We start from the raw sequence: 25,221 nt of genomic DNA on the forward strand, positions 1-25,221 counted from the left end.
GCGACCGCCCTCTAGTGGCTCGGGACACCGAGTCGGTGAATGTGTTAATTGCAAAAACAATTTCACAAACACGCATGCCCCCCCCGTGGGAGGAAAGACGCGTGGGTGTCGGCTATGAACATTGGCACCTTGCTCTTTCCAACAGAGGCGGTGGTAAAGGGACAGGAGACCCTGCACCGACTTCCACCAGGCAGGTGGGATGTGAGTCAGTCAGTGTCGCCTGAAATGGGAAGGCACCTCTCTCCAGGGCACCAGGGCAGGGTGAGACATCCGGAGACTGGGAACGAACGTGGGGGGAGGGACCCTGGGCAGCCCCGGGGGGGGGGGGGGCAGAAGGATCTCCGGTACTTGGCCTCCTTTTGGCAAGAGCCGAGCACAGTGGTCACGGGCCGGGTTCTTCGCCGTGATCTTTGCGGTGGGGTAGGAAGGTTGAGAGAGGACGACCCTGATGGGTCTGGAGACAGAGACTAGGGTTCAAGCTTTCATGGGTGTCCCTGGACACCCGAGCCGCGGTTTCCTGATGGATAACCGCGATGCCTTCCTTCCAAGGTGGAGCGACTCGAGGAGCTGCGCTCGGCACAACCTAGTGGGCGAAGCACCATCCACCTGCCAGTGCCCGGGGTTGTCGCCGGCTCAACACAGACCCGCACGGTGACTGCTTTACCACGGCTGTGATGATCGGGGGGTGCAGACGATAAGCATTCTTGGTCCCTTGTGACTCAGTTCCACGGGACTTGGTCTAACTCGCTAACCAAGCCCCTGAGTTTTACGCCCGGAGCAGCTGGGGACCGTCCCGGAGCAGACGCCTGGCCTCACCCGACCTTCCCACTCTTGTCTCGAGCCGCCCCCACTTAGCTGGCAGCCGCTGGCCTGCTCAGCTCCCCCCTGCTGTACGGGGTCTGCAGACGGAGGATGGGGAAATGAGCGTCACCCAGACGCGCTTGGGGAGGAACCCTGTACCACAGAGCTGCGCCCTGAGGCCAGAGGTGAGCTAGGCAGCACGCACCCAGTGGCCTCGGATACGAATGGAAAACCATCCGCAGAGGCTGAGCACTTTCTTATCATCAGGCTCTTGCAGACCTGGTGAAACAAAGCGAGAGCGGGCACACGGGAGCCCTGCGTGGTTTATTTGCCACGACGAGGATCATTTGGAGCCTACTTCGATACGCCCAGTGTGCCGAGGTGCATTTTGCAGAACAGTGTCCCAACAAAGCACAGAAGTTCAGATTCTAGAGTCAATGAGTAACGCATGGGGGTGAGAGGTCAGGAGTGAGGGGGGTCGAGAGTGGAAGGAGCGTAGAAGCAGACTGAGCAACCCTTCCCAACCCTTCTGTCTGTGAACACTTTACATGGGGAAAAAAAAGCCCCAAACCCTTTCTGATGGAATTATAAAAAATAATTGCCAATAAGTTTGTATGGCATAGGATAAAGTAAATTGATATAAAAATCTCTTATTTCAGACACGTGTTTCATTTAAAGAACACAACAGCATAGGGGCGCCTGGGTGGCCCAGTCAAGTTAAGAGAGCCCAATGCGGGGTTCGATCCCACAAACCATGAGATCGTGACCTGAGCCGAAATCGGAGCCACATTCCTACTGAAAAGTTAACTTGAACAGTGTCCTAAACCCAAAATGCAAAAGCTATGAAACTTCTAGAAGAATATATACCAGCAAGTCCTTGTGGCCTTGAATCAGACAGATTTTGTTTTAGCGGGGACCCATCAAGTGTGAGTCATAAAGAAGGCGGGACTTCAGAAAAATGAAAACCATTTGTTCCTTGAAAGGTCCTGTTAAGGAAATGGAAAAGTACCTGGCGGACTGGGGGAAAGCGTTTGCACAACACACACCCGATGAAGAACTCGCTTGCAGAACAGGTGAAGAGCGCTCTGCTTTGGTATAAAGACCACAAAGCCCCCTGAGTAAAATGGCGTAAAGGTTTGAGCAGACGCGTTCGTGGAGGAGAGGATGTAACACAAAGATGGGCCAACGAATGGGTGTTCCGTATCACCGGCTGCCAGGGAGACAGAAATGAAAATAAAATACTGTGTCCCATCCACTAGCCTGGCTACGATTAACACATGACGGCAGGTGCTGGCGAGGACAGGAGGACACCTGGGGTCCTCATACGTTGTTCCCGGGAAGGCAAAGCCGGCCGATGACTCCAGAGAACAGTCTGTTACGTTCTTAGGAAGTTAAGCAGAACACCACGCGGCAATCTGACCACCAGATAGTTGCCATGAGTAAAGGTGTCTTCCCAAAGCCCACTGAAGCATAGCACTCGGTTCGCAGTAAAGAACCAGGAACCGCCCACGCGTCCAGCAGCTGGCAAGCCGTTCGCAGCGTGCGGTGTCCCCGCGGTGGGGGGACGATGGAAGGGAGTCCCTTTACCCGCAGCGACCGGGCTACGTCTCGAGAGCACGGTGCCGGGTGAAAGGAGACAGGCCCAGGAGCACGCACTCTTCGGTCAACTTGTGAAAGTCCACAGGAGTCAAAACTGTCCCGAAAGAATGTGGATGGTCGGTGTCTCGGCGCCGGAGGTGGGAGACGGGGACCGACTGCCAAAGGGCGGAGGGAATTGGGCACCTTCGTGCGGTGGAGTGTTCCCGTGACCGCGTACGTTTTTCAAAACTCACCGAACCAAGTCACTTAAATTAGGCACGTTTTGTTGTATTGGATTATATCTCAATAGAGCTGATTTGAAAAAAAGAACAAACTTTTAAGGTACAACCGTTACAATTATCAGCATCACTCGTGTCAAGTCAGTGAGCTGATATGACTGAGTGGTGCCCCCAAATCCATATGCCGAAGCCCTGCCCCTCGGGTTGATGGTATTTGGACACAGGGGCCTTGACAGATGTAATTCAGCTTAAATGAAACCATAAGGGTAGGACCCTGATCTGATAGGATTAGGATCAGAGAGCCTGGATCTCAGTCCTCCCTTTCCCTCTTTCCCTTCCCCTCTCTCCCTCTCCCCCTGCCTCCCCTCTCCCTTTCCTTCCCTCTCCCTGCCCTTCTCTCTCCCACCCTCCTCTCTCCCCTCCCACCTCCCTTTGCTTCCCCTCCCATGTGCAGACACATGACTGTCTTCCAGCCACAAGAGAGCCTTTTCTAACCCCCCACCGCCCCCTCCAGCTGCATCGTCGGACACAGAATCTGGGCTTTGTGAGCCCACGTCACTAAATCTGGTCCAATCTGACTTACGTTATGAGTTCAGCAACTTACACTTGTTACTGAGATCGCTCTCTTGACATTGGGAGGCTATGTGGTCAGACACCAAATCCTTGCAACTGCCTGGGCAGACCCGCAGGTGCCCAACAGGTGAATGCTGGGGACGTCCGCTCCCGGGGTGGCCAGCAGAGGGCACCAGAGGACTGGCGTGGGAGCTGCATGAGCGTCCTTGGCCGGAAGGTCCTTCTAGTCACTAGCCCTGTGTCCCAAGTAGGACAAACAGAACAGAACGGTCCTTCTTTCCCCCAAGCCACGTTTCTGCCTGTGCCAGACGAAGGTTGAGCACCTATGAAGTTCTGTGCTCTCTTTGGGCTACAGGGGGTCATGGAGTCGGCCAGCCATGGGACCTTGTGGAAACCTGGCCATCCAGCCGTGGTATCAGCACGTCCGTGTCTGAGCTGCCAGGGGAGCCCGGCTGGGCTGGAGCAGGGGTCAGACTCTTCCGGGTGCTGTGGACAGAGGCTACCCCTCTGTTCCCAACCCGTCTGGGCCGTGGGGAAAGGCGGCAAACTCCCAGGAATGTCCTGGAAACCTCCCACAGGTGTTCACATAGAGGCAGACAAGCCTTGGGCAGGGGACAGAGGCTGTGAGAAGCTGGTGATGGGGCCGAAAAAGTCCTCTTCACCGGAACACCTCTGGCCAGTGCCTGGGACAGGGACCACTGCCCGCCAGGACCTCAGCACAGCCAGGGCCACAGGAGAAGCCCTGGGGAGGGGACTCGGAGGGACTGGCCTCCTGCATCAGCAGGCAGGATCGTGGAGGGTCTGAGAGCTGTGTCCTGAGGCAGTGGGGACACATTTGTCTCCTGGTGGGGCCTGGACTGCTGGGCTGTGGCTTCAACAATGACTGGAACTGGCGTTACGTTCTCACTGAGCCCTTCCTATGTGCCTGACACTGTGGTCGGCATGTTGCACGAATTGGCTCATTGACTCCTCATGACAAGATGCTATTGGGGGCACCTGGGGGGCTCAGTCCATTGAGATTTCAGCCCAGGTCATGATCCCAGGGTGAGCCCCACATGGGACTCTGGGCTGGGCTTGGAGTCTGCTTACGATACTCTCTCTCTCTCTCTCTCAAATAAAATTAAGAAAAGATGCTGTCAATACCCCCACTTTGCACACGAGTAAAATTAGGCACAGAACATCTACGTAACTTGCTCAAGGTCACACAGCTGCGAACTGAGCTTGAAGCAGAAATCATATAGAACATAAGTGCAGCATATGTATTTTGGAGATCTGATACCTATGCTCTCACTGCCACAGTCCGATTCCAGGGCTCCCCACGGAGGCTCAGATTGTGCTGTGGTCTTTCCTTCTCTTTCTTTAAGCAAAAGGGGCAGGGGGGGCCCGGGGCCCCTGGACCCCAAGGCAACAGCGAGGGGCATTTGTGTGTATAAGGCACACCTCCAACATCCGCGTATTGAGCATGCAATACCTATGATGAATATATAACCGATCCTCATAATTCAGATCCCCTATGTGCAAATTCACCTGCTGGCTAATGTTTATTTGTGACACGAACACTGCCAGCCGAGGTCCGGCAAGGTGACACTGTGCCTTCTCGTTACAGCTCTCAGACTGTAGACAGGAGACCTTTCATGGCCGATTTAGTACTGCATTTTTCGCCTCTTTGTGCTTTTCGTTGATTTCGCTGTTTAAATGGTTCCCGTGCACAGTGGGGAAGTGCGACCTGTGGGCGAGAAGGTCGTGTCGTGCCGTGCAGAGAAGGCAGGTGTGCGTGTGAGGTACGTCCGGGCATGAGTTATAGTGCTGTTGGCTGTGGGTTCAATGCTAATGAGTCAATAATACATTTGAAATAAATTGTCTTTAAGCAGACACACACATCAAGCACGGTCACCTATTGGTCATTGATGAAATTGGTTAGGACGCCCTCGGGAACCTCGAACAGAGAATCGGCTGCACGTATATACTCGGGACATGGTGACCGTGTCGTGAATACGAGGAGTAGATACGTATTCGTCAGGCTCCCCCCACATTCTGGACACAGCCATGCTGCTGTGCGTGGGGACGGGCTTTCCTACATGACCCCACTTGGTGTCAGGATGAGAGCAGACGGTCACCTCTGCCCAGACTCTCCCGAAAGAGCCCGCGGGCACCAGGCACCAGGCAGTTCACAAAGATCGGTTTTAATGCCCACCACAACACGGCCAGGAATCTAACTCCTACCTATGTTTTACAAACAGAAAAGCGGAAGATCTTGAGAGATAAGAGAACCCCCCCGCCAAGGTCACGCACGTGGGATATCAACCCACTTGTCCCCTGTGGCTCGTCCTGCTGCTCCTGCTGCCCAAAGGCTGGCCAGTCCCCTCTTCTGTGAGCACCCGTCACGGCACCTGTTACCTGAACCAGCCAGGAAGAAGCCTGCACTGAGGACGCTGAGAAGCCAGAGACCAGGACGGGGGGATCGAGGGCCGGAGATGGCCTTCCCCTTCCTCTGCTCGGGCTCGGGGGGCAACCGCTGGACCCTCTGCACCCCTGCCCGGCCAGCGGGGTCCCACGGGAGGGAGACGGAAGGAGGGAAAGAGAAGCAGACACGGCAAAGGGGTGAAGGAACTACGTCATCGGAGGAGGAGAAAGGAAGGTTGGTTTTTCTCATGGGGTGGGTTTGAATGTCACCAGCTGTTGCTCCTGGGACGACGAGGACCCTCCGGTGGCCCATCTGGAGGGGGAGGAGGGAGCACAGCCCCAGCCACCACGGTGGGGTGCCCCGCTGTGGCCTCCAATCTGCAGGGGCGGAGAAGGAGGCAGAGTATCTGACACGGGGTGAGTCGGCCAAGCCCCTGAGCCCAGGGCGAAGGCCATGGCCGCTGTTCAAGAATCCACCCTTGGTCATCAGACGGGCGGTGTAGGCTCCGCTCCTCCAGGCAGGGCGTGCCGCACCAGGAGACCCTCCGGGAGGAAGCGAGGCTGGGGGCGGGGGGGGGGGGCACGAGAAAGCTCTGAGAAGGACGCCACGTTCCCGCGCCCGCCGATGGGTGCAGAGGGCCCGAGACAGGAGCGGCGGGCCAGGAAAGGCCCACGGAGGGCATGAGACCTGGAGCTTCCCGAGCCCCGCAGGCAAGACGGCCCTGTGCCAGTTCCGGCAGCAGAACCCCAAACTCTCGGTTCCAGTCCAGGGGCGAGACCCTTTCCGAAGGTCGGGGCCTGACGCGGCTGTGCCTCCGGCGTGAAGTACACGGTGAGGGACACGGTGCTCTGTGGTGAGTGACGTCACAGGCGCCAGGGTCCGTCTCCGCAGCCCATCTGTCCTGTGTCAGAGACCCCGGTCCCACGGGAGCCCTTGTCTCCTTGAGCTCACGGGTGTGTTGTAAGCCAGACCAAGATATGACGCGGACTTGGCTTGACTCAAAATAGGCGTCCCGAGAGGTGATGTGGGCCGAGGTCCTTCCTTGAAGAGGCGTTTCTGAGCATTCCTACCTTTGGATGCAGAGTGGGCACCCTGGGCAACCCCCGGCCCTGAAAGGAGAGGCCTTGGATTTCCACGGTGGCAGGCAGGCCAGCGGGTGACACCCTGGCTAAGCTGGTGGGCTCAAGCTGGAGGCGGCATTGGGGAGGAGGGAGGGGCCACAGAAAGACTGGCCTGTGTCGTCGCCCGCACTCCCGCCCGACTGAAGAATGCCGGGACCCTTTCGTGGAGACCCGTAGAACGAGGTTTTGCGCCCAAACCTCCCTCCGGGCTGGCTTGATGGGATGGAAGCTGTCAGCCTCCTCTCCGGACGGCTTCAGACCTCGGCACTTAGAGGGGGAGGCCAGGAAACATGGAAACCCATTTTGGGAAAGTGTCGCTGGGTGGGTGGGGGGGGGGCGTCGCTGAGCCAGCCCACCTCGCCCCACACGCGGGATGAACAGGTGGCTCCCACCCTCCGTGCAGAAGCCGCGGTCCGGGTTGCGTTTGATACAAGCGAAGCAATTTTGTAACTACGATCGGAAATTATGTGTTACTCCAAGACGTTTTTTAAAATTTTATTTATTTATTTTTTAAACTTAAGTTTTTAAAAAATATTTACTTATTTTTGAGACGGGGCAGGGGGCTGAGGGAGACACAGAATCCGAAGCAGGCTCCAGGCTCTGAGCTGTCAGCACGGAGCCCGACGCGGGGCTCGAACCCACGAATTGCGAGATCGTGACCTGAGCCAAAGTTTCAGTCGGCTTAACCGACTGAGCCACCGAGGCGCTCCCCCTACCCCCCCCCCCAGAGGTTTTCAGGGCTAAAGGCACTTGAGTTTTTACACAAGTGATCGGGAACAGGAGTGGTTGTGGTTTCTGAAATTCCCGTGCACACAATCCTTGACTGCGGCTGGCGCAGCCTGCGTGTGCCGGGTGGACCCTTGTTCCAGCAGCAAATGAGAGAATCCGAGCCGCGCACCCTCTCACCTGCACACACACACACACACACGCTCCCTCTCCCCCTCTCTCCACTTTTGCCTCAATGAAGCCAAGAGGAAATTTAGCAGATTTTAAGGACTTTCTTTATTTGAAGGAGTTGTATGTGGAACCAGTGGAAAGGACAGAAAGCCGATTCAGGAAAGCCAGGAACTCAGGAAACCTGAGATGTGGTGGTGAGTATTCCTCATTTCCAGACATCCAGGGAGCCTGCTGGGTCCTCGGAAGGGACTCCTCTTAATAATGACAGTCTGGAAATTTGAAATGGCGGAGGTTTGAAATGGGCAGCGTTAGGGGGCCGGGGGAGCCCGGGGGCTCCTGTCAATAGACTTCCTGCTGAAGGACCCCCGTTCTGGGGGACGGAGGGGGACACTTCTAGGGGGTCCATTCTCCCCCCCACCCCCACCCCAGGAATGGCAGTTGTCCAGAACGACCCTTAGCGAAGGCATCGCTCGGACGAGTCTGAGCGAAGGCTGCACTCTCCGGAGGACCCTGAGGTTCTAAAACAGGGAAAGACCATCCAGCACGGTCAAGGCCACGGTGCCCATTTTGGGAAAGCGTCTGAGCTTTCCTGGGTGTGGCCAAACAGTGTGAGGAGACACGCTGTAGCTAATGGGGAGGGGGCAGCCAGACCCTCCTGGGGTGGCGCTGGGCAGGCGGCCGTGGGCAGAACGTGTCCCTGCGGCCCCCACGTGAAGGGAGCAGTAAGGCCCCGGGGGTTGGGGGAGGCCCACGTCCCCCCCCACGGCCCCCAGCACCACACACAACCCTTAGTAAGTAGCACCGCAAACCGGTGGCCTGAGGACAGTGAGTTGGGCGGTGCCACCAGCCGCACCGGGACCCGGGGGCGTGACTGAAGTGATCCGCTCCCTGCGGCCGTCACACAAACCACAGTGGGAGCCTGGGGGCTTTCAGCTTCTGGAAAAGCAGCCGTCAGCGTGGACCGCATTCTGGACTCGCCCTCAGAGCCGCTTGGTGCTGACCTGGCCCCCACGGGGCCCAGGGGCCTGGCGTCGATGGCCGTGAGGCCAGAGTCGGCTCGGGGCCCGGCAGCCCCCCGCCACGGCCCCGGTTCCCGCCCCGACCTGCACGGACATTACCGTCCACGGACATCGGGAAGAAGCACCAGGGCACTTCGAAGATGTTGTCGGAAAAGCAGCACTTGCGGGAGGCACACTCCTCGGGGCTGATGCCCGGGTACCCGCAGTTCCTACGGGCCGAGACTTCCATGACGCATTCCTCCGACGCTGGTCACGCGGCCCCCGGAACCGGGAAAGGAGCGACACGGAGACCCGGTTAGGGCAGCTAGCTAACGGCAACTTCTCTTCCCGTCCTCCCCGGGGGGAAGCGCTGGACCTCAGCCTCGGCGTGCGCGGGGGCCGCCGGACTGCAACCCCCAGGCCGGCCGCCTTCGATCCACGCAGAGGCCGCGCGTCGGAAGTTCTGGGGCCGGGGTTAACCATTCCGCCTCTCGGGACCCGATATTCCCGTCTGTAAGACGGGCCGACCCACCGTACCGTGAACTTGAGCATGTGGAGCGTCTGGCCGAGGTGCTGAAAGCCAGCCCCGCTTCCGCCAGCGGGAGGGCCCCGGCTAACAACCACCCGTCTGTCTTGTCCCCTTCAACGCCCAGGGAGCCCGTCACCCACAGCTGCTGGCGGCGTGGACGGGCGGCCGCGGGCACGAGCTCCACCCACACGGAGCGCTATGCACACGCAACTTTCTCTCGTGCACGCCTTGGAATTAAAGACCTGGTATCTTGCTCATGTGCACTGACGTCAGACTCCTTCTCAAAGGAAAATCCTGGAAGTTTTAACTGAGCCTCTTACCACTTAAGGTCTATGAGCGGTCATGTGGATACCGTCCTATGAAATGCCTTCATTGCCCTTAGAAGCTCCTTCCGAAGTCGTACTTGCACAGCTAGGAGGGCCCTGAGAGCTGCTTTTCCTTCTAACACAGTGAAACTGACGGGTTCTCACAAAAGTCTGCAGAAGGGCGAGTGGCTGACCCTGGGGGCTCCGGGTGTGGACAGCGGGCCGGGGCCCCCTTTCCCCTCCCTCCTGGCTGGCCCGGGCGGGGGTCCACACATACGCTCTGGGAAGCCGGTCAGGGCGCCGGAAGAGGGCCAGCTCCCCCTGGGGGTTACCTTGCTTCGGGAGGGGGTGGAAACACCAGGGGACCCCCACGACGCTGGAGTCGAAGCAGCAGCCAGAGGAGAAGCACTGGTCGCTGGTGATGCCCGGGAATCCACAGTTCTCCCTCTTGTGGGGGGTTACCCGTGAGCACCGGCAGGGGGCTGTGGAGAGAGCCTCGGTCAGCCTGGACCACACGTGCTCCCCGCCTGCCACGTGGGTCCTGCGGCCGCGCAGGGAAACAGGAAAGTCCCATCCTGCCTGTATTTGAACCATGCGATGCCCCTTCCGACACAGGGCTCTGCAGAAATTATTTTATTAGTTTAAAAAAAAAAAAAAAGGAGAAACCTTTTGGAAACAGGGCCGACAGGGGACCCAGGAAAAGTCAGAGTAAAAGGTGACCAACGTGGGCTCCAGACACCCTGGGGGCCCCTTCTCAGCCCTTCTCCGTAGCTGGCCCACCGGCTCCTGTGCTCACCCTGACCTTGTCCGCGAAGGTTGGCTTTCCTGGAGGTGTCACACGGCGCCCCGTCATCAGGGTGTCCTTCCTGATGGCGGGAAGGGTGCACGAATCGCATAGCCCACGTCACGAATCTCGGGGTGCCTTTTTAGCTACTTCTGCTCTCAAGTGAGCCCATCACACCCCACCCCGGCGCTTTGAGGGAAACAACCAAGAGCACAGAGACCCAGCGAGGCCAAGGGAGGCACCGCAGAAAGCACGCAGTTTGCCCACCTCCGTTGCATTTTGGGGGTGCGCGAGAAGGTTCTCGGGGCTCGCTGGCCCCAGTGCTCCGTCGCCCGGTCAAGGACACCGAGAGACACAGGACAACCTACAGCCGCTCACTTACAAGGTTTCTGGGCCCCTGCCGGGGCCCACAGCCCCAGGACCAGGAGAACCGCCAGGAGCCGGACGCCTCGAGGTCCCATGTCCATGTTGCGTCCCAGGGCAGAATGCACAGTGCCTGCTGCCACGGGCTGTTTTATAATCTGCTCTCTGTTTGCTCACCAAGTGCAGATAACCTTCCTGTGTCCCCTGGGGCACCAGCCCTGTGGCTCCTTTGTTAGGAAAAGGGGCTGAGGTAGCCCGCTGCTCCAGAGACAATACGAGGTTTCCGCCAGGGGCTGCGGGCACACTGGCCGGGCCTCCCCCTGCCCTGGGCCGGGAGCCAGGTCACACCAGGATGCCGACGTGGAAAACTGGCCACGTGCACATCTGGCACTGGGCGCTCACGGGATCACACCCAGGAAGGGATAAGCCATGTATGTCTCCTGATAAAGGAGGCGGTTACACGATTTTTTTTTTTTTCTTTTTAAATATTAGGCCCAAGGTTACTGGGGAAAATGACCAAGCCAGCCGGAGACATGGAGAAGACCCTACCTCCAAGGCAGCGGGGACGCCTCTGCCAGCCCCAGCCCCTTGTCTCCTGTGTCTCCTCGTGTCCGTCCCGGGGAGGGGCTGCTCCCCTTGGACACGGGCCGGTGAGTAAAATGACAGGTTCATTTCAGCAACCCCCGAAATGCCTCGGTTTCTCTTCCATGGGAGCGCTTTGTCTCCTCAAGACAGAAGTCTGCCCACGCGCAGGGGTGAAATGCTCCGGGGAAGAGAGTCCATGCCTGGGACGGAGGGAGAGGGGAGGGGAGGGAGGGGGAGACACCCCAAGGGACAAAGAGGGGAGATGGAGGGCAGAGAGGAGGTCGTGACCCCCTCCCCACTCCCGCCTGAGGTCCTGTAGGGGGTCACCCATCTGCGGGTCGCAGGTTGAGCCTCCCGGGACCCGGAGAGGCACAGAATCCCAAACCCGGTGTCCTCTGTGCTCCAGGCCTCCTGCCCCACCCAGTCCGGCCCCAGGATGTGCGCACTCAGCACCCACACAGTCCTGGGGGCCGCGTGCCCGTCACCTGAGCTCGTGGGGGCCGGGGGGGGCTGGGTGCTGGCCGTGTGCCCAGATGTCTCCACGTGCGTGGGAAAAGCATGTTCCTTGGGGAAGCAGGCTGTGACCTGCACCACTTCCGATGCCCCTGCCCTACGTCATCTGCCGACCTTCAGCCGGTCACTTCCGTCCAGGATTTCAGCACCGAGTTCGCTGTGTTCCCTTCACGCCAAGACTTAGCAACATCCCTGCTGGCTTCCGCCTCCCACGTCCCCGTGGGCAGCTCATCCAAACCCATAGTCGCTTGTGGTTTCATCTCTAGGAACACCCCTCCCTACTCTGTGTCTGCTACGGGTCTCCCACGAGCACACTGGGGATCCACGCTCCACTCAGAAAGAAGACACGGCAATGTCCCTTCCGTTCAGGTGTCCTAAGCTTCTGGCGTTTTCTCTGCTCTCCAAATCCCAGGGACCCCTCGATCCCCCTCGTTCCCTCTGTGAGCCATCGTGCCCGTCCCTTCCTCCGCCCCTCCTTCCCAGCCTGCTCCCCACGGTCCCCACTGCATCTGCTCTGTCGCCCTGGTGCCCAGCGGTGCGCCCATCTGCGAACTGTCTCCAGGCCCGCGGCACCCGCTGAACCCAGCGGACGTCCGCCTCCGACTGCGGCCACGGTCGGTGCGGGATCTGCACGGATCCCCGCCCAGACACTGGTCCCAGGCCATCCCTCCCGGCACAGGTAACTCGAAACATAGGAAATAGCGGGCACGGGTGCTGAGCACGTACAGAGCAGTGGCAGGCCGAGGGAAGGGAGCGGTGCGGGCGCCCCTCCATCGCCCTCGTTCTCTGCCTGCAGGTGCCGGCTGGGCCATAGGCAGCAGGCAGACTCGCCGGGCTGCGGGGACAGAGGCCGAATTAGAAGCCTCGGAGGGAGTGGATTTCAGGGGAGGGGTCCCAGAGAGGGGGGTGCTCCGGAAATAGGAGTGGGGGGGGGATCTCCCTGGGGTTTTACTGAAAGAACCAGGCTGCCCACGCGGACACAGGGAAGGTGGGAGCAGCTGCCGGGGAAAGAACGAGCCCCGAGGAGGGCGAGTGGGGTGGCCACAAGGCGGGAATCATCCGAGCTCTGACAGTGGGAGCAAGCCCATTGGTCGTGTTGAGCACTCAGCAGGGACACAGAAGGCCCTGCCGTGTCTTAGCCGGCTCAGGTGACCACGTCAAAACGCCGCAGACGGGGTGCCTTGAACAGCAGACCTTTATTTCCCACAGCTCTGGAGGCTGGATGTCCAAGATCAGGCTCCCTGCATGAGGGGGGTGTGGTTCTGGGGAGGGGTCTCCTCCTAGTCCGCAGACGCCACCTTCTCGCTGTGTCCTTGCCTGAGAGAGAGAGAGAGAGAGAGCGAGCTCTGGTGTCAGACCATGAAGACATCATCCTCATGACCTCAGCTGGCCCTAATTACCTCCCAAAGGCCCCACCTCCAAACAACGATCGTATCGGGGGTTAGGACCTTAATCTTATGGGGACACAAACATTCAGGCCACATTATGCCATAAAAGCGGGGTTGATCCAGTTCTAGAGCAGAGGCGCTCCGTGCCTGTCCTCGCGGAACTTTAAAACGAGTCCTAAAAGCAAGTCATTTTACTAAGGGAGACAGCAAAACCCAGACACGTGACGTTACATTCACGACGGTTAGCACAAAACCAGACATGTGAAGGAGCTGGAAAACATGACCCATGGTCACTGGAAAACACAGGGAATAAAAATAGACCCAGGGGTGCCTGGGGGGCTCAGTCGGTTGAGCGTCCGACTTCGGCTCGGGTGATGATCTCACGGTCCGTGGGTTCGAACCCCGAGTCGGGCTCTGTGCTGACAGCTCAGAGCCTGGAGCCTGTGTTGGATTCTGTGTCTCCCTCTCTCTCTCTGCCCGTCCCCTACTCACACTCTGTGCCTTTCCGTCTCTCTCAGAAATAAGTAAACATTAAAAAAAAAATTAAAAAAAGAAAAGAAAAGAAATGGCAGTTTATCTGAAGCCAGCGCAGTGTAAATTCTTCAGACTCTTGCGGAGAGAGAAAGGGGGCTGAGAACAGTGAATAGAACCTCAGTGACCCCAGAGGCATTTTCAAGGGTTCTAACAGTCATGTAATCGGGGTGCCGGCAGGAGAGGAGAGAAAAAGTATTTGAAGAAATAATGGGCAAGCAGTTTAGGGGGGACGCTTGTTGAAAACTCTAAACCCATGTATCTTAGAAGCTCAACAAACTCCAAGCAAGAGAAGTACGAAGAGAACCGCACCCAGGCAAAGCTCGGATTGTTGAAAATGAGTGTTTAATATAATCCTTGCGGCCGCTGGAGTTCTCCACATACAGGACAAGTCAGCTGACTTCTCGCTGGGCCAGTACAAACCAGAAGGAACCGAGTGACAATTTTTAAGCACTGAAAGATTTGTAAAGACAGAATTCTATACTCAGTAAGAATACCCCTCAAAGAGAAAGGCAAAATACGCTTTAAAAAATGGATTTTGGGGTGCCTGGGTGGCTCAGTCGGTTGAGCGTCCGACTTCAGCTCAGGTCATGATCTCACGGTTTGTGGGTTCGAGCCCCGTGTCGGGCTCTGGGCTGACAGCTCGGAGCCTGGAGCCCCGCTTCAAATTCTGTGTCTCCCTCTCTCTCTGCCCCTCTCCCTGCTCATACTCTGTCTCAGAAATAAATAAATACACCAAAAAAATAAAAAATGGCTTTTAGTTTTAGAACCGTTCTGGGTTCACAGCAAAGTTGAGCAGAGGAAGGCACAGAGATTTCAAACCATTTTGTTTTGGTTTTTTTTAGACATGTAACAGAAGCCAAGAGAATCGGCCACCTGCAAAACTGTTGTCCGGGGGCGTTTCAAGGTCGCGTTTCTGGCTGAGGTTGCGGTGACCTCTAACGCAGGGTGTGAGTGCCCCCTTCTCATCTGGCAGGATCCCCTCAGCGTGGCACCTGCTTGGCACCTGTGTGTCATTAAAAACTTTTTTTAATGTTTTATTTATTTTTGAGACAGAGAGACAGAGAGTGAGCAGGTGTCCCAAGGAGAGGTAAGAGGAGAGGTGGAATGAAGAAGTTTAAATGCTTTTCAAAGTGTCACAAGCCCCCTAAAACCTGAGTAAGATAAAATCTCACATTTTTAAGTTTACTTATTTATTTTGAGAGAGGGAGAGAGAGAGTGAGCGAGGGAGAGAGAGACAGAATCCCAAGCGGGCTCCGTGCTGTCAGCACAGAGCCCGACGCGGGGCTTGAACCCACCAAGTGTGAGATCATGACCGGAGCCGAGATCAAGAGGGGGACGCTTAACTCACTGAGCCACCCAGGCACCCCAATAACGTATCATTTTTACACTATCATCAGGGGAAAATGTATGGTTACTTCCAGCATTTACAGACCCAATCTCCTCAAATCCAGAAGAGCAGGGATCCTCCAGCCCCCTCCTCAGCATGCAGGCGTCTGCAGTTTGGTTGTGCTGGTCAATAGATTGGCTGAAAAAGGGCGCCTGGGGGGGCTCAGCTGGTTAAGTGTCTGATCTTGGGGTCTGTGGGTTCAAGCCCCACATCGGGCTCTGTGCTGACGGCTCAGAGCCTGGAGCCTGCTTTGGATTCTGTGTCTCCCTCTCTCTGCCTCTCCTCTGTTGTCCTCTCTCTCTCTCTCTCTCTCTCAAAAATAAATAAAATATTTTAAAACTTGCTAAATAATAGAATCTTTAAAGCCCAAAACTAAAATCATCCATATAATAAAAAGTATGGCTAAAACTGGGAGAAGAAATAAGCAAATGAAACAATGCTGGTAGGAATTCTGATAGAGTCTGGGAGGGAATGACATTGGAGATTCTTGATAACTTATATTTGAGAGATATAATTAGACAGACATGAATTTTAGCACCGTTTTCAATGTGCTGTGTGATAAAATTCCTCCTTGAACTTCTTTGAAAGACTCCTGTTAAGATTGAAATTACTTGAAGGGGCACTTGGGTGGCTCAGTCAGTTAACAGTCCGACTCTTGATCTCAGCTCGGGTCACGATCTCACAGTTCGTGGGTTCGAGCCCAGAGTAGGGTTCGGCACAGACAGCGTGGAGTCTGCTTGGGATTCTCTCTCTCTCCCTCTCTCTCTGCCCCTCCCCTCCTCTCTCTCTCTCAAAATAAATACATAAACTTACCAAAAAAAAAAAAAAAGATTTAGGGGCACCTGGGTGGCTCAGTCAGTTAAGCATCTGACTCTTGGTTTTGGCTCAGGTCATGATCTCACAGTTTGTGGGTTTGAGCCCTGCATCAGGCTCTGTGCTGGCGGTGTGGGACCTGCTTGGGATTCCCTCTCTGCCCCTCCCCGACTCCCGCTGACTCTGTCTCTCTCAAAATAAATAAATAATTTTGTTTAGAAAATTTTTAAAAATGATTTAAATTGGGGCGCCTGGGTGGCGCAGTCGGTTAAGCGTCCGACTTCAGCCAGGTCACGATCTCGCGGTCCGTGAGTTCGAGCCCCGCATCAGGCTCTGGGCTGATGGCTCAGAGCCTGGAGCCTGTTTCCGATTCTGTGTCTCCCTCTCTCTCTGCCCCTCCCCTGTTCATGCTTTGTCTCTCTCTGTCCCCCCAAAAAATAAATAAACGTTGAAAAAAAAATGATTTAAATTACTTGAAGATGTCTCTGTGGTATCTGAGTGGATACTTTGTTTCGTTTTACCGGCACCACGCTGAGACAAGCCACGATCTGGCCAATATTAAAACTTAAAAATATTTGAACCATCGGGGCACCTGGGTGGCTCAGTCGGTTAAGTGTCCGACTTCAGCTCAGGTCACGATCTCGCGGTCCGTGAGTTCGAGCCCCGCGTCGGGCTCTGGGCTGATGGCTCGGAGCCTGGAGCCTGCTTCCGATTCTGTGTCTCCCTCTCTCTCTGCCCCTCCCCCGTTCATGCTCTGTCTCTCTCTGTCCCCAAAATAAATAAACATTAAAAAAAATTAAATAAAAAAAAATATTTGAACCATACAGGTTACTACATATCAAGGAAGAATAATACATTGTAATAGAAGTTGGCAAACTATGGCCCGTGGGCTCATTGTTTTCTAAATAAAACTTTATGAGAAGCCAGCATGCCCATTTAAATCCTGTTTATGACTACTTTCACGTTATAGTGGGAGACCTTTTGAGTTGTGATGGAGACTGTAAACCCCACAAGACCTAAACTATTTACTATCTGGCCCTTTATGAAAGAAAAATCTCTATACCCTGTATTCTAGTCTTAAAATTCTAACAGTGAATTTTCAAAATAAAGATGGAGAGAAATATTTGTATTTTATTTCATTTGTAAAGAAGATGTTGCGGGAACATGCCTCGATGTTTGTTCTCCTTCTTCTGTAATCTGCTCTTGAAAAACGCCTCGATGTTTGTTTTGTTTTTTGCTTTTTCTCTCTTTCCGTAATCTGGTCTCGAAAACGATACGTTGGGTACACTGTTGGGAGACAGTTCTCCACGAGTGTCTCATTTCTGCGCATGTGAACGAGGCATTAACGATCCATACGGTATGGGACCTACAATCAAGGTTTAGGGGTACACGCTGCCTTGGCATCTGGTGGAACTGGAGGGCTTCGAGTGGCGAAACTCAAGTTCCCCTCCCTGCTCTGCTCCCACAGATATGGCCCCCTGGCCAAACAACCCTCCTTATCAAGGGGCCAGGCCCGGTTTCTGCTCACCCCTGAGCGGTGGGTCTCCCTCCCAGGCCAGCCGCAGAATTACTCAAACAAGCCAGCCACCCTCTCCTGTGGGAACCTCCTGAAGGCACTCCACCCTCTCTCGTTCCTCTAGAGCCTCCTGCCACAGCTCTCGGGGCTCTTTCTGTTCCCGGGGCTGCAACCCATGTGGCCCTGCGTGGCGTGACGTCTTCCCCCCCTGGGGTGAGTGTATGTGACTCATTAACTGCTCTTGATCTCATCTGTCCAATGTTTGTGCAGCAAACAACCACGGAAGGGAGATACGATGCCTCCCTCCAGGACAAAGGCAGGCAAGCTCCCTGCCCCTGAAAAGACTGGAGTCCCTGAAGTGGTCAGAGCTCCCCGCCTCTACTGCAACCCACTGTGTGTGCCCGCATCCGTCCGGGCCCGTCCATGCCACCCCAGGAGGACTTGGGGGCAAAGGGAGGCAGCACAAAGATGCTGAGGCCCATGCTATGGGCTCTGCCGTGAGTAATAAAGCCCTTTGCCTCTGAACCAGGAATCTCGTATCCTCTGCCAGCACCTGGCAGTCTGTCAGCTTGCAAGGAAGGTAAACTCTCAGCCCTTCCAAGTTCTCCGCACTGACTGAAAGCCCTTTCAACGTTTGCCTTAAGAGTACACGTCCCCAACTTTCAGGTCACTCAGTCGTGTTGCACCGCATACGTATGTAGCTGTGTGTGGTTTTCCCCGATTCAATCTGCTACCCCCCAAACGGCCAGCTCAGAGCAATGTTACAAGCCGAGAACAATTAAGAAATACCTTTAAAAACAATGCCAATGCTCTTCCTGTTGCCAGCTGGAACTTTCCATCTGCTCGGACCCTACACGAGTGACTGTTCCCTAGGAACCCTTGACACCTTCCGGTAAGTTCCGGTGCTGGGCTTGCCATGTGTGTGTCTCTCTTTGAGCTGATGTTTCCTATCAGGCTCGCAGGCACTGAACCTTTCCACCAACCGCCTTTCCCCGAACTCATAGAGAAAGGTGAGGGAGTTTTCTTAAGCTAACAATATCCTTGTCAGTGACCCTACAAACATGATCTGAAACCACAACTTGGCTTCGAGAACTGGTTCCTGGTCTGGCGCTTAGTTCAACATTTTTCTGAACAGAACCCTGTTCCTGTGCGGGAAATCATCCGGAAGCGAGGGTCGCCAACAGGTACACAGAACAGAAAGGCTCGTGGAGCAAAGCCACAGAGCGTGGTAATCCATCTGTAACGCGTGTGAAAATCGAGAGGCAGGTTCACATTTTGCCTGAGGTGCAGGTGGGTTTAGAAGGACCACACACCTGATCCTGGGTCAGGAAATACTCACGGGTCCTGTCCTGTTCTCGGACTTTCCACCAACGCATGGTAACCGGGACCAGAATCGGCATTTGGGCAAGGGGCCAGGACATGGATGGCACCAGGGGCCACCACAAGCTCAGGCTTCATTGGAGAGACCCGGGGTGAACCCTTCCTGCCCAGCCATAGCCCACAGTGACCCGCAGAACAGCCGTGACACTAGTCTGTGTTTCTGGGGTTGACACATGGACCCCCATTTGGGCCCTGACGGGAGTCACGATGGGTACCCGACCGAGGGGTGTCAGAAAGCTGTCAGCCCAGACATGCACAGTCTGCTTCTGATGGCCTGGCCTTTCCAGCCCTGCCTGTTTTTGGCAACATTTCTGTTGTTCTTTCCCTTTCATCATGTCACATGTCCTACAGGTTACCGTCTACCTTTTTTTTAAAGTTTATTTTATTTATTTACTTTGAGAGAAAGAAAGAGAGCACATGAGCTGGGAAGGGGCACAAAGAGGGGGAGAGAGAGGATCCCCAGCACGTTCTGCGCTGTCCCTCAGTGTGCGGTCCTTCACCGAGGTGGCCTGAGCTAACACACCAACTCCAGCTGGAGGAGAAAGCGGGGAGAGGGTTATCTGGCTTCAGGGTGTCACTGGACCCTCAGGGCCGCAGCCCCGTCAGCCTCAGGGTCAGGACGTGCCTCCGCCCTGGCCTGGCCCCTCTCCATCGTCCTCCCGGCTCCTCTCCTGGGAGCTCCTCCGTCGTGCATTCCGAGATTCTGGGTCCGTTCCAGGGCTGACGGAGACCAACTCTCTCCCACGCCAGCTGTCTACCTACGAGATCCCCCAACTCTGCCTGAAATGTGAATCACTTGCCACGGGAGACTTCCTGAAGTCCTTCAAGGACGTGGAAAGTTCTGGAAGGTCCCCTGAGACGCTGGTTTCCAGGCTGGTGGGAAAAGGGCAGCAGGCGGGATGGGAAGGACAGCTTTGCCAGGGTTTAAATGGATCAAGCTGGCGTTTTAGCTTCGTGTCTAGTAAAACCAAGATCACTGTAAGCAGACACATCACTCCATTGCCTGTTCCTGAAAACGACATAGAAAATATACAAATCTTTCCACTGCCAAGCGATGTGTTCAAACAGAGCAGGTATCAGGTGGCCTCCTCTCCTCCGACGGAAATCCAGCGGTGTAAGGTACGGAAGGCTTGCCCCAAACGGCCCCCTTCTCTGGGTTCCCCGGGGCCCTTTAAGAGCCGAGTGTGCGTGCGTGTGTGCACGCGTGTGACAGACACGTCCCTCCTGGCGCCTTATCAGCACAACGGTTCCCACGAAGGTGCTTTGTTGCCACAGGTGCCTGTTTCCCACCCCCTTTGGCACTTCAAGGACTCAAGGGGCCCCAGGCTGCCACAACCAGGCCACCCGGGGTTCCTATTGCTGGGAGGCAGGGGAGGGCTGGGGGTGGCCCCGGGGCCTGGAGAGGGGGCCGGAGGGAACTGGAGGGGACGAAGAGGGGGCCAGAGGGGCCTGGAGGGTGGCTGGGAGGGTGGTCAGGAGGGGGCTGGGAGGGGGCCGGGAGGGGGCCATAGGTCCACCCATGGAGCAGTGACTCCTCTGTGTTCCCAGCGCTGAGGACACAGCCCCTGTCACCGCCGCAGAGCCTCTCTGTTCTGCCAGGCACCCTCCCTCCTTGGACCCGAGGAGAAAGCCGCACGCCGCCAGTGCCCCTGACCCCAGCTCTAGCCTCTGCGCCCACGTTACCCCTCGGGCTCCCCAGCCCCCGCAGCAAAGCTTCAGGGAGCTGCGGGCCACCAAGGGACGGAGGGACCAAGGGACAGAGAGACACAGAGCGGCTTACACTGAGTGTCCCCAAGGCAGTTCGAGTCCTAGAGCCTTCGGGGCGCCCCACCCCTCTGATACGTCAGGACCCCCGCTGCCGCCTGAGTGTTTTCTCGCCCTCCCCTCGTCTGTAGTCTGCTGGCGGGATTCTTGGACAGGGTGCGATTTTCCACAAGGACAGAGTAGCAGAGACCAAACTGAACCTCCCTTGTGCCCCACCTCCCAGGCAGGGACAGAAGGCCGCGTGTCCCCTCTGGAGGCAGGGCCATCCCTGCAGAGTCCCCAGGCTCTCTCTAGGCTGCAGTCCAGATGGTGGGGCCAAGATCACACAGCCACGCATCCTGGATGGTCCCCAGCGGATGCCGGACCCGGATTTCTCCCCGTGTCACATGGTGGGAGGGGGAGCTGGAGACACTACCAGCCTTCAGCCCCTCCCCCCACCCCGCCCTCACCGGGCAGGAATCCAGGGAAATGCAAGGAAGCTGGGGACACAGCTGGTCACCCGGCCCGGGGCCCCTCCTGGTGCATGGGCCAGGAGGAAGGCCCGTCCCTGCTGGACACTCCCAGCCACGGGAGCACTGCGATCAAGGAGCCCCCGGTCAGCGGGTCACTGAAAGTGCCACTTGAGCCACACAGCCCTCTGGGGGAGTCGGGGGGGGGGGCGCATCTCACAATCACATGCTCTGCTGTGTTGGCTCCAGCAGAGAAGTCGTCTATTGTCCAGCACGCTAGGTCCCGTGTGACACGGGAAGGAGCGAAGGCGTCCTCCACCCCCCACCTTTCTCTCAGCTGCATCCTTGAAATTATCACAGACCCGGATTCTGGAGAGCCCGTGATCCAGGAGGGTGGCTGGGCTGGTCGGGCGGTGTGCCTGCTCACGCGGGAGACTGGCAAACGTTCTCCCGCCCATCCTTGTCAGTTGGGAAGATAAGGACGAGATATCATTTGTAAAGGAGTTGGTTTCGAAAACAGAAAGATATGTCTTTTAACTCTCCCCGCAACACCTGCCATTCACTCCTGACACGGACCCCGAGCTTCCGCTGAGAGCCTGCGTCACACCAAGGGCTTAAGGAGTAGCCAGGGGGGGAGTGCTGGGTGTGAAGGAGGAAACCAATAGATTGCCTGCTCCTTTAACAGCTCAAGGGAGGACTCCGCCTAAGGATTTCACGTTGGGTGAGAGTTCGCTGCACCCCTCTCCCCCCACGGTGGCTGGGCCTTGGTTATGTGTGGTTGAGGAACAGAAGACCAAACGAGCAGTGGTTTAACCCATCGGGACATTTGGGTTTACTCAACATGAAGTCTCAAGGTGGGTGAGTCAAATCAGGAGCCCAGGGGTGTCAAACCTCTAGTTCTATGCCTTTTCCTCATTAGCACAGAACGGCTGCTTGGAGCAGCACATCACACCCTCAGAGCACACAGCGTCCGAAGGCAAGGCTGCAGAGCCTGGCCAGGACCGCCAGAGGGAGCTCTTCTCCCAAGGAGGAAAAGTCGCTCCCCAGAGCCTCCGACTCAAGAGTCAGAAGGAAGCCACGCAGCCTCCTGCAGCTGCGAGAGGCTGGGAGAGTGAGTACTTGCCTCCGCTTTAGGTAGAGTGGGAGTCAGGTAAGGAAGAAGGTGGGGAATGGGCGGCAGGAACCCGGGGAAAGGCCTGGGGCTCCATGTCATGGGGGTGAGCCCGCCCCTCTGGTGCCGGGGACCAGACCAACTGCCCTCCCCAGGACGCGAGCTTTGCCCGAGACAATCTAGCGGGCTCATGGGTTGACGCCCACCGCTGACACATGCCTAGGGGGCCTTGGTGGCACGGTGAGCGCGTCATTCCCTCCTCGGGCCCTCGCAAAGTCCAATCATTTGCAGTTTTTCACAAGAACTGAAAACACGAGTAACATCCATGTCTTTTAATCTTTAAGCCAGTTTCGAGCAGGGGAGTGTGTGAGTCCGTCCACGCAGTGAGCGCTGGTGCAGGTGCGGAGGCCCCGAGGGCTGGGCTCCCGGCCACCGGGGAGGCCATGGCCGCTCCTGGCGAGGCTCGGCCGAAGCGCGTCTAGAAGGAGCACTCCTCTGAAGGGTGAGGCGGGGGGAGAAGGCGCGAGGCAGGGAGAGGTAAATAACCACAAAAATTGGACTCGGCAGCCCAAGGGGGACATTTCTTAGAAAACTCGCTCCAGCCTCATATCGTGGTTGGCGTTTCCTCCCCTGCAGCCAAGCGGCAGGTAAGGAGCAACCAGGATTCGTCAGAGGCTTCCGGTTAGCCACGCGAAGAAAAGCCACGAACAGACAGAACTCCTCGCCGAGCGACGTTGCAGCCCGGTCTTTGTGCCCCCAGCCCGACGTCAGCCCGACGCCACCTCCCCACGGCCACCCTGCGGCCCCTGTCGGGCGTACAGACACAGCCGGTGGTGCGGACCAGGGCCGTGCGCTCCCAGGCCGTCCCGTCACTCATCCTACACCTTCAGACCCCCCAGAGCCGCCCTGGCCCTACCTTCGGGAGGGTTGTCCACGGCCACGGGGAAGAAGCACCACGGGACTCCACGCACAGTGTTGTCGAAGCAGCAGCCCTTATCTTTGCACTGGGAGGGCGTGATTCCCGGGGAGCCACAGTTCGTCCTCTTGTGAGGATCCACGACGCACGTCTCTGAACGTATAGGGGACAAGAGGCCAAGTCAGGTCTCGGGCTGTCGTCCACCTTCCTTCTCCAGTTGAATCAGCAGCCAGCTGGCACTGCTGATGGGGACTCGGGGCTCAGGGGACAAGAGGGACACCTTGTCCCTCGTCTCCAGATGCAAAGACACAGAAGCTCAGAGCCATCGCAAGGTGCCGGGGATTTGGAAACGTCACGCCCAGCGACAGAACTTACAGATGCATTCATTCATTCCAGCCAACAATAACTCCGCTTAGCACCTATGGAGCATCGTTTGTGCATGCTAGAAACAGAAATTAGCACAACAAAACCAGACGGTGAAGGTCAAGCTCGTGCCGGGCCCTGTGCCAGGAGCTGGGGACCCGGAAACTAAAAATAAGACAGTCGTTGTTAAGAAGCTAGCAGCCTAAGGGAGGAGAAAGCCAAGTAAATGCCCCAAACGGCACAGTGTGTCCGTCCCAGGGTGCTGAGGGCAAGCACGGGACGGACAGGGACCAGACTGAACGAAGCAAGGAGGGCTTCTAGGTGGGGACGAGGCCGTGGGGGTATCCTGCAGGGGGAGCGGTGTGCTCAAAGGCAGTCAAGAGAGAGGGGGAGCAAGGTGCATTTCCGGAGGCGTCGCCCCGTTTGCAAGAAAGACGCAGGGGCTGGGGTGGGTGGGCGCCAGCTTTAACCAGGAGTGCGGGCTGGTGATGGAAGCCAGACCACGTGGCCAGACCGCACAGGGGACGCGGGGCTCCCGTGTGGTCTACACACGAGAACTGAAGGGGCCGAACCCACGTCTGTTCCTCTGTTAGACCCGGCAAAGCACATGAAGGGGAGGATCGCCTCAAGCTTTCTCTGAAGAAAGGATTCCGTGGCTTCGCGGGAAAGTTCTGGACCATCTCCCGCCGGCTGGGCGGCCCCTGCAGGATGGCAGCCTCCCCGGGTCTGGCTCTGCACCCGAGAGGGGAGGTGGCATTGCCACCCCCCCCACACACACACACACAGGGAGGCTGTGAAGTCAGGAGGACACATGCATGTGTGAGTGTGTGCACGTGCGTGTGCACGTTCAGACGCAGCTCTGTGTCCCTCCCCCTGCCCGAGGGCGAAGTGGCAGCTGGGAGTGGGGGCGGGGGGCTCGCTGGGCGATGCGGCCCCTCCCGGCCGGCACTGCTCAACAGGAAGTCAAGGTTTCCAAGCTGCTGTCCACCCAATGGACTGTCGCACGACGGAACTACGCGGAAGCGATTTCCACTGGGGCGTCCACCCGCGTCCTCCCAGCAGCGCTCGGAGCTTCTGTGGCCTCTGCTCTTTCGCTGCTTTCCACCTGCCTTCATCCTCCAAAATCCTCCCAGGGCCCAGAACAGTGCTCGGCTCAAACACATGGACTGTGACGCACGGTGCCCCCCCCCCCCCCCGCCAGGGGCTGACCCGGGGCTGGCGCCCACCGTGACGCGGGGAGAAGGCTGCTTACCCAGCTGGCCCTGGGCCAAGGAACTGAGGGCCAGTGTGGAGACCAACAGCAGGACGCAGATAACCCTGGGCTCCATGGCAGCTGTGACCTTCCTCTCTGCTCTACCGGAGACCACGAGTCAGGGATGAGAACCTGTCCAGGCTCTGGATTTTATGCAGGCCTGTTTGCCCAACGAGTGTTAGGTAACATTTGCCTAAGGAGGGTCCCGAAATTCTCCACTCCGCATAATCTCCTCCGATCAACACAGTGTGCTGATACAAGCAAGTGCCGAATTGTCATCTGGCTGAGGGACCTCAGAAGGTCCCTCCTGTGCCGTGGGAGTCTCCTGGGCCACGACCCCATCCAGATCCTAACCGCAGTGGAGGCCCTCCTGTGAATGTCAACATTACACTCACCGAAGAGTGAGTCACGGGAGAGGTGGCCCGAAAAATCACAGTTGTGTCAACAGTGGCTCACGGGGTCACCCTTCACGGGGTCGGCTGATGCGGGGACGGGGTGGGGGGGTGGGGTGGGAAGGAGAAGGAGCAAACAGGGCCTAACCATCAGACCACGTTCTCCATCGATCTGCGATTCCAGGTGGGGGTAAGGGGGAGAGCCCTGGCGGGACAAGAGGAGCAGGAAGGGGACAGGCCCGCGTCCCCTCCCCTCTCCACCAGAG

At 57.1% G+C, this 25,221-nt stretch overlaps 2 protein-coding genes across 2 annotated transcripts; both read right to left on the reverse strand.

The window, feature by feature from the left end:
* Positions 1-7,694: 7,694 nt before the first annotated feature.
* On the reverse strand, positions 7,695-10,727 carry TFF2 (trefoil factor 2). The gene is made up of 4 exons (XM_030330571.1): positions 10,612-10,727; positions 9,778-9,927; positions 8,732-8,878; positions 7,695-7,882 (listed from the first exon to the last, which is right to left on the reverse strand). Exons 1-4 carry the CDS (start codon positions 10,694-10,696, stop codon positions 7,869-7,871), a joined length of 396 nt encoding a protein of 131 aa, XP_030186431.1. The 5' UTR covers positions 10,697-10,727; the 3' UTR covers positions 7,695-7,868.
* An 11,622-nt stretch (positions 10,728-22,349) lies between these two features.
* TFF1 (trefoil factor 1) lies at positions 22,350-24,703 on the reverse strand. The gene is made up of 3 exons (XM_030330593.1): positions 24,564-24,703; positions 22,949-23,101; positions 22,350-22,527 (listed from the first exon to the last, which is right to left on the reverse strand). The coding sequence occupies exons 1-3, from the start codon at positions 24,637-24,639 to the stop codon at positions 22,511-22,513; spliced, it is 246 nt and encodes an 81-aa protein (XP_030186453.1). The 5' UTR covers positions 24,640-24,703; the 3' UTR covers positions 22,350-22,510.
* Positions 24,704-25,221: the final 518 nt, after the last annotated feature.

The sequence above is a fragment of the Lynx canadensis genome, chromosome C2 (genome assembly GCF_007474595.2).
Source record: "Lynx canadensis isolate LIC74 chromosome C2, mLynCan4.pri.v2, whole genome shotgun sequence".
Taxonomy (NCBI): domain Eukaryota; kingdom Metazoa; phylum Chordata; class Mammalia; order Carnivora; family Felidae; genus Lynx; species Lynx canadensis.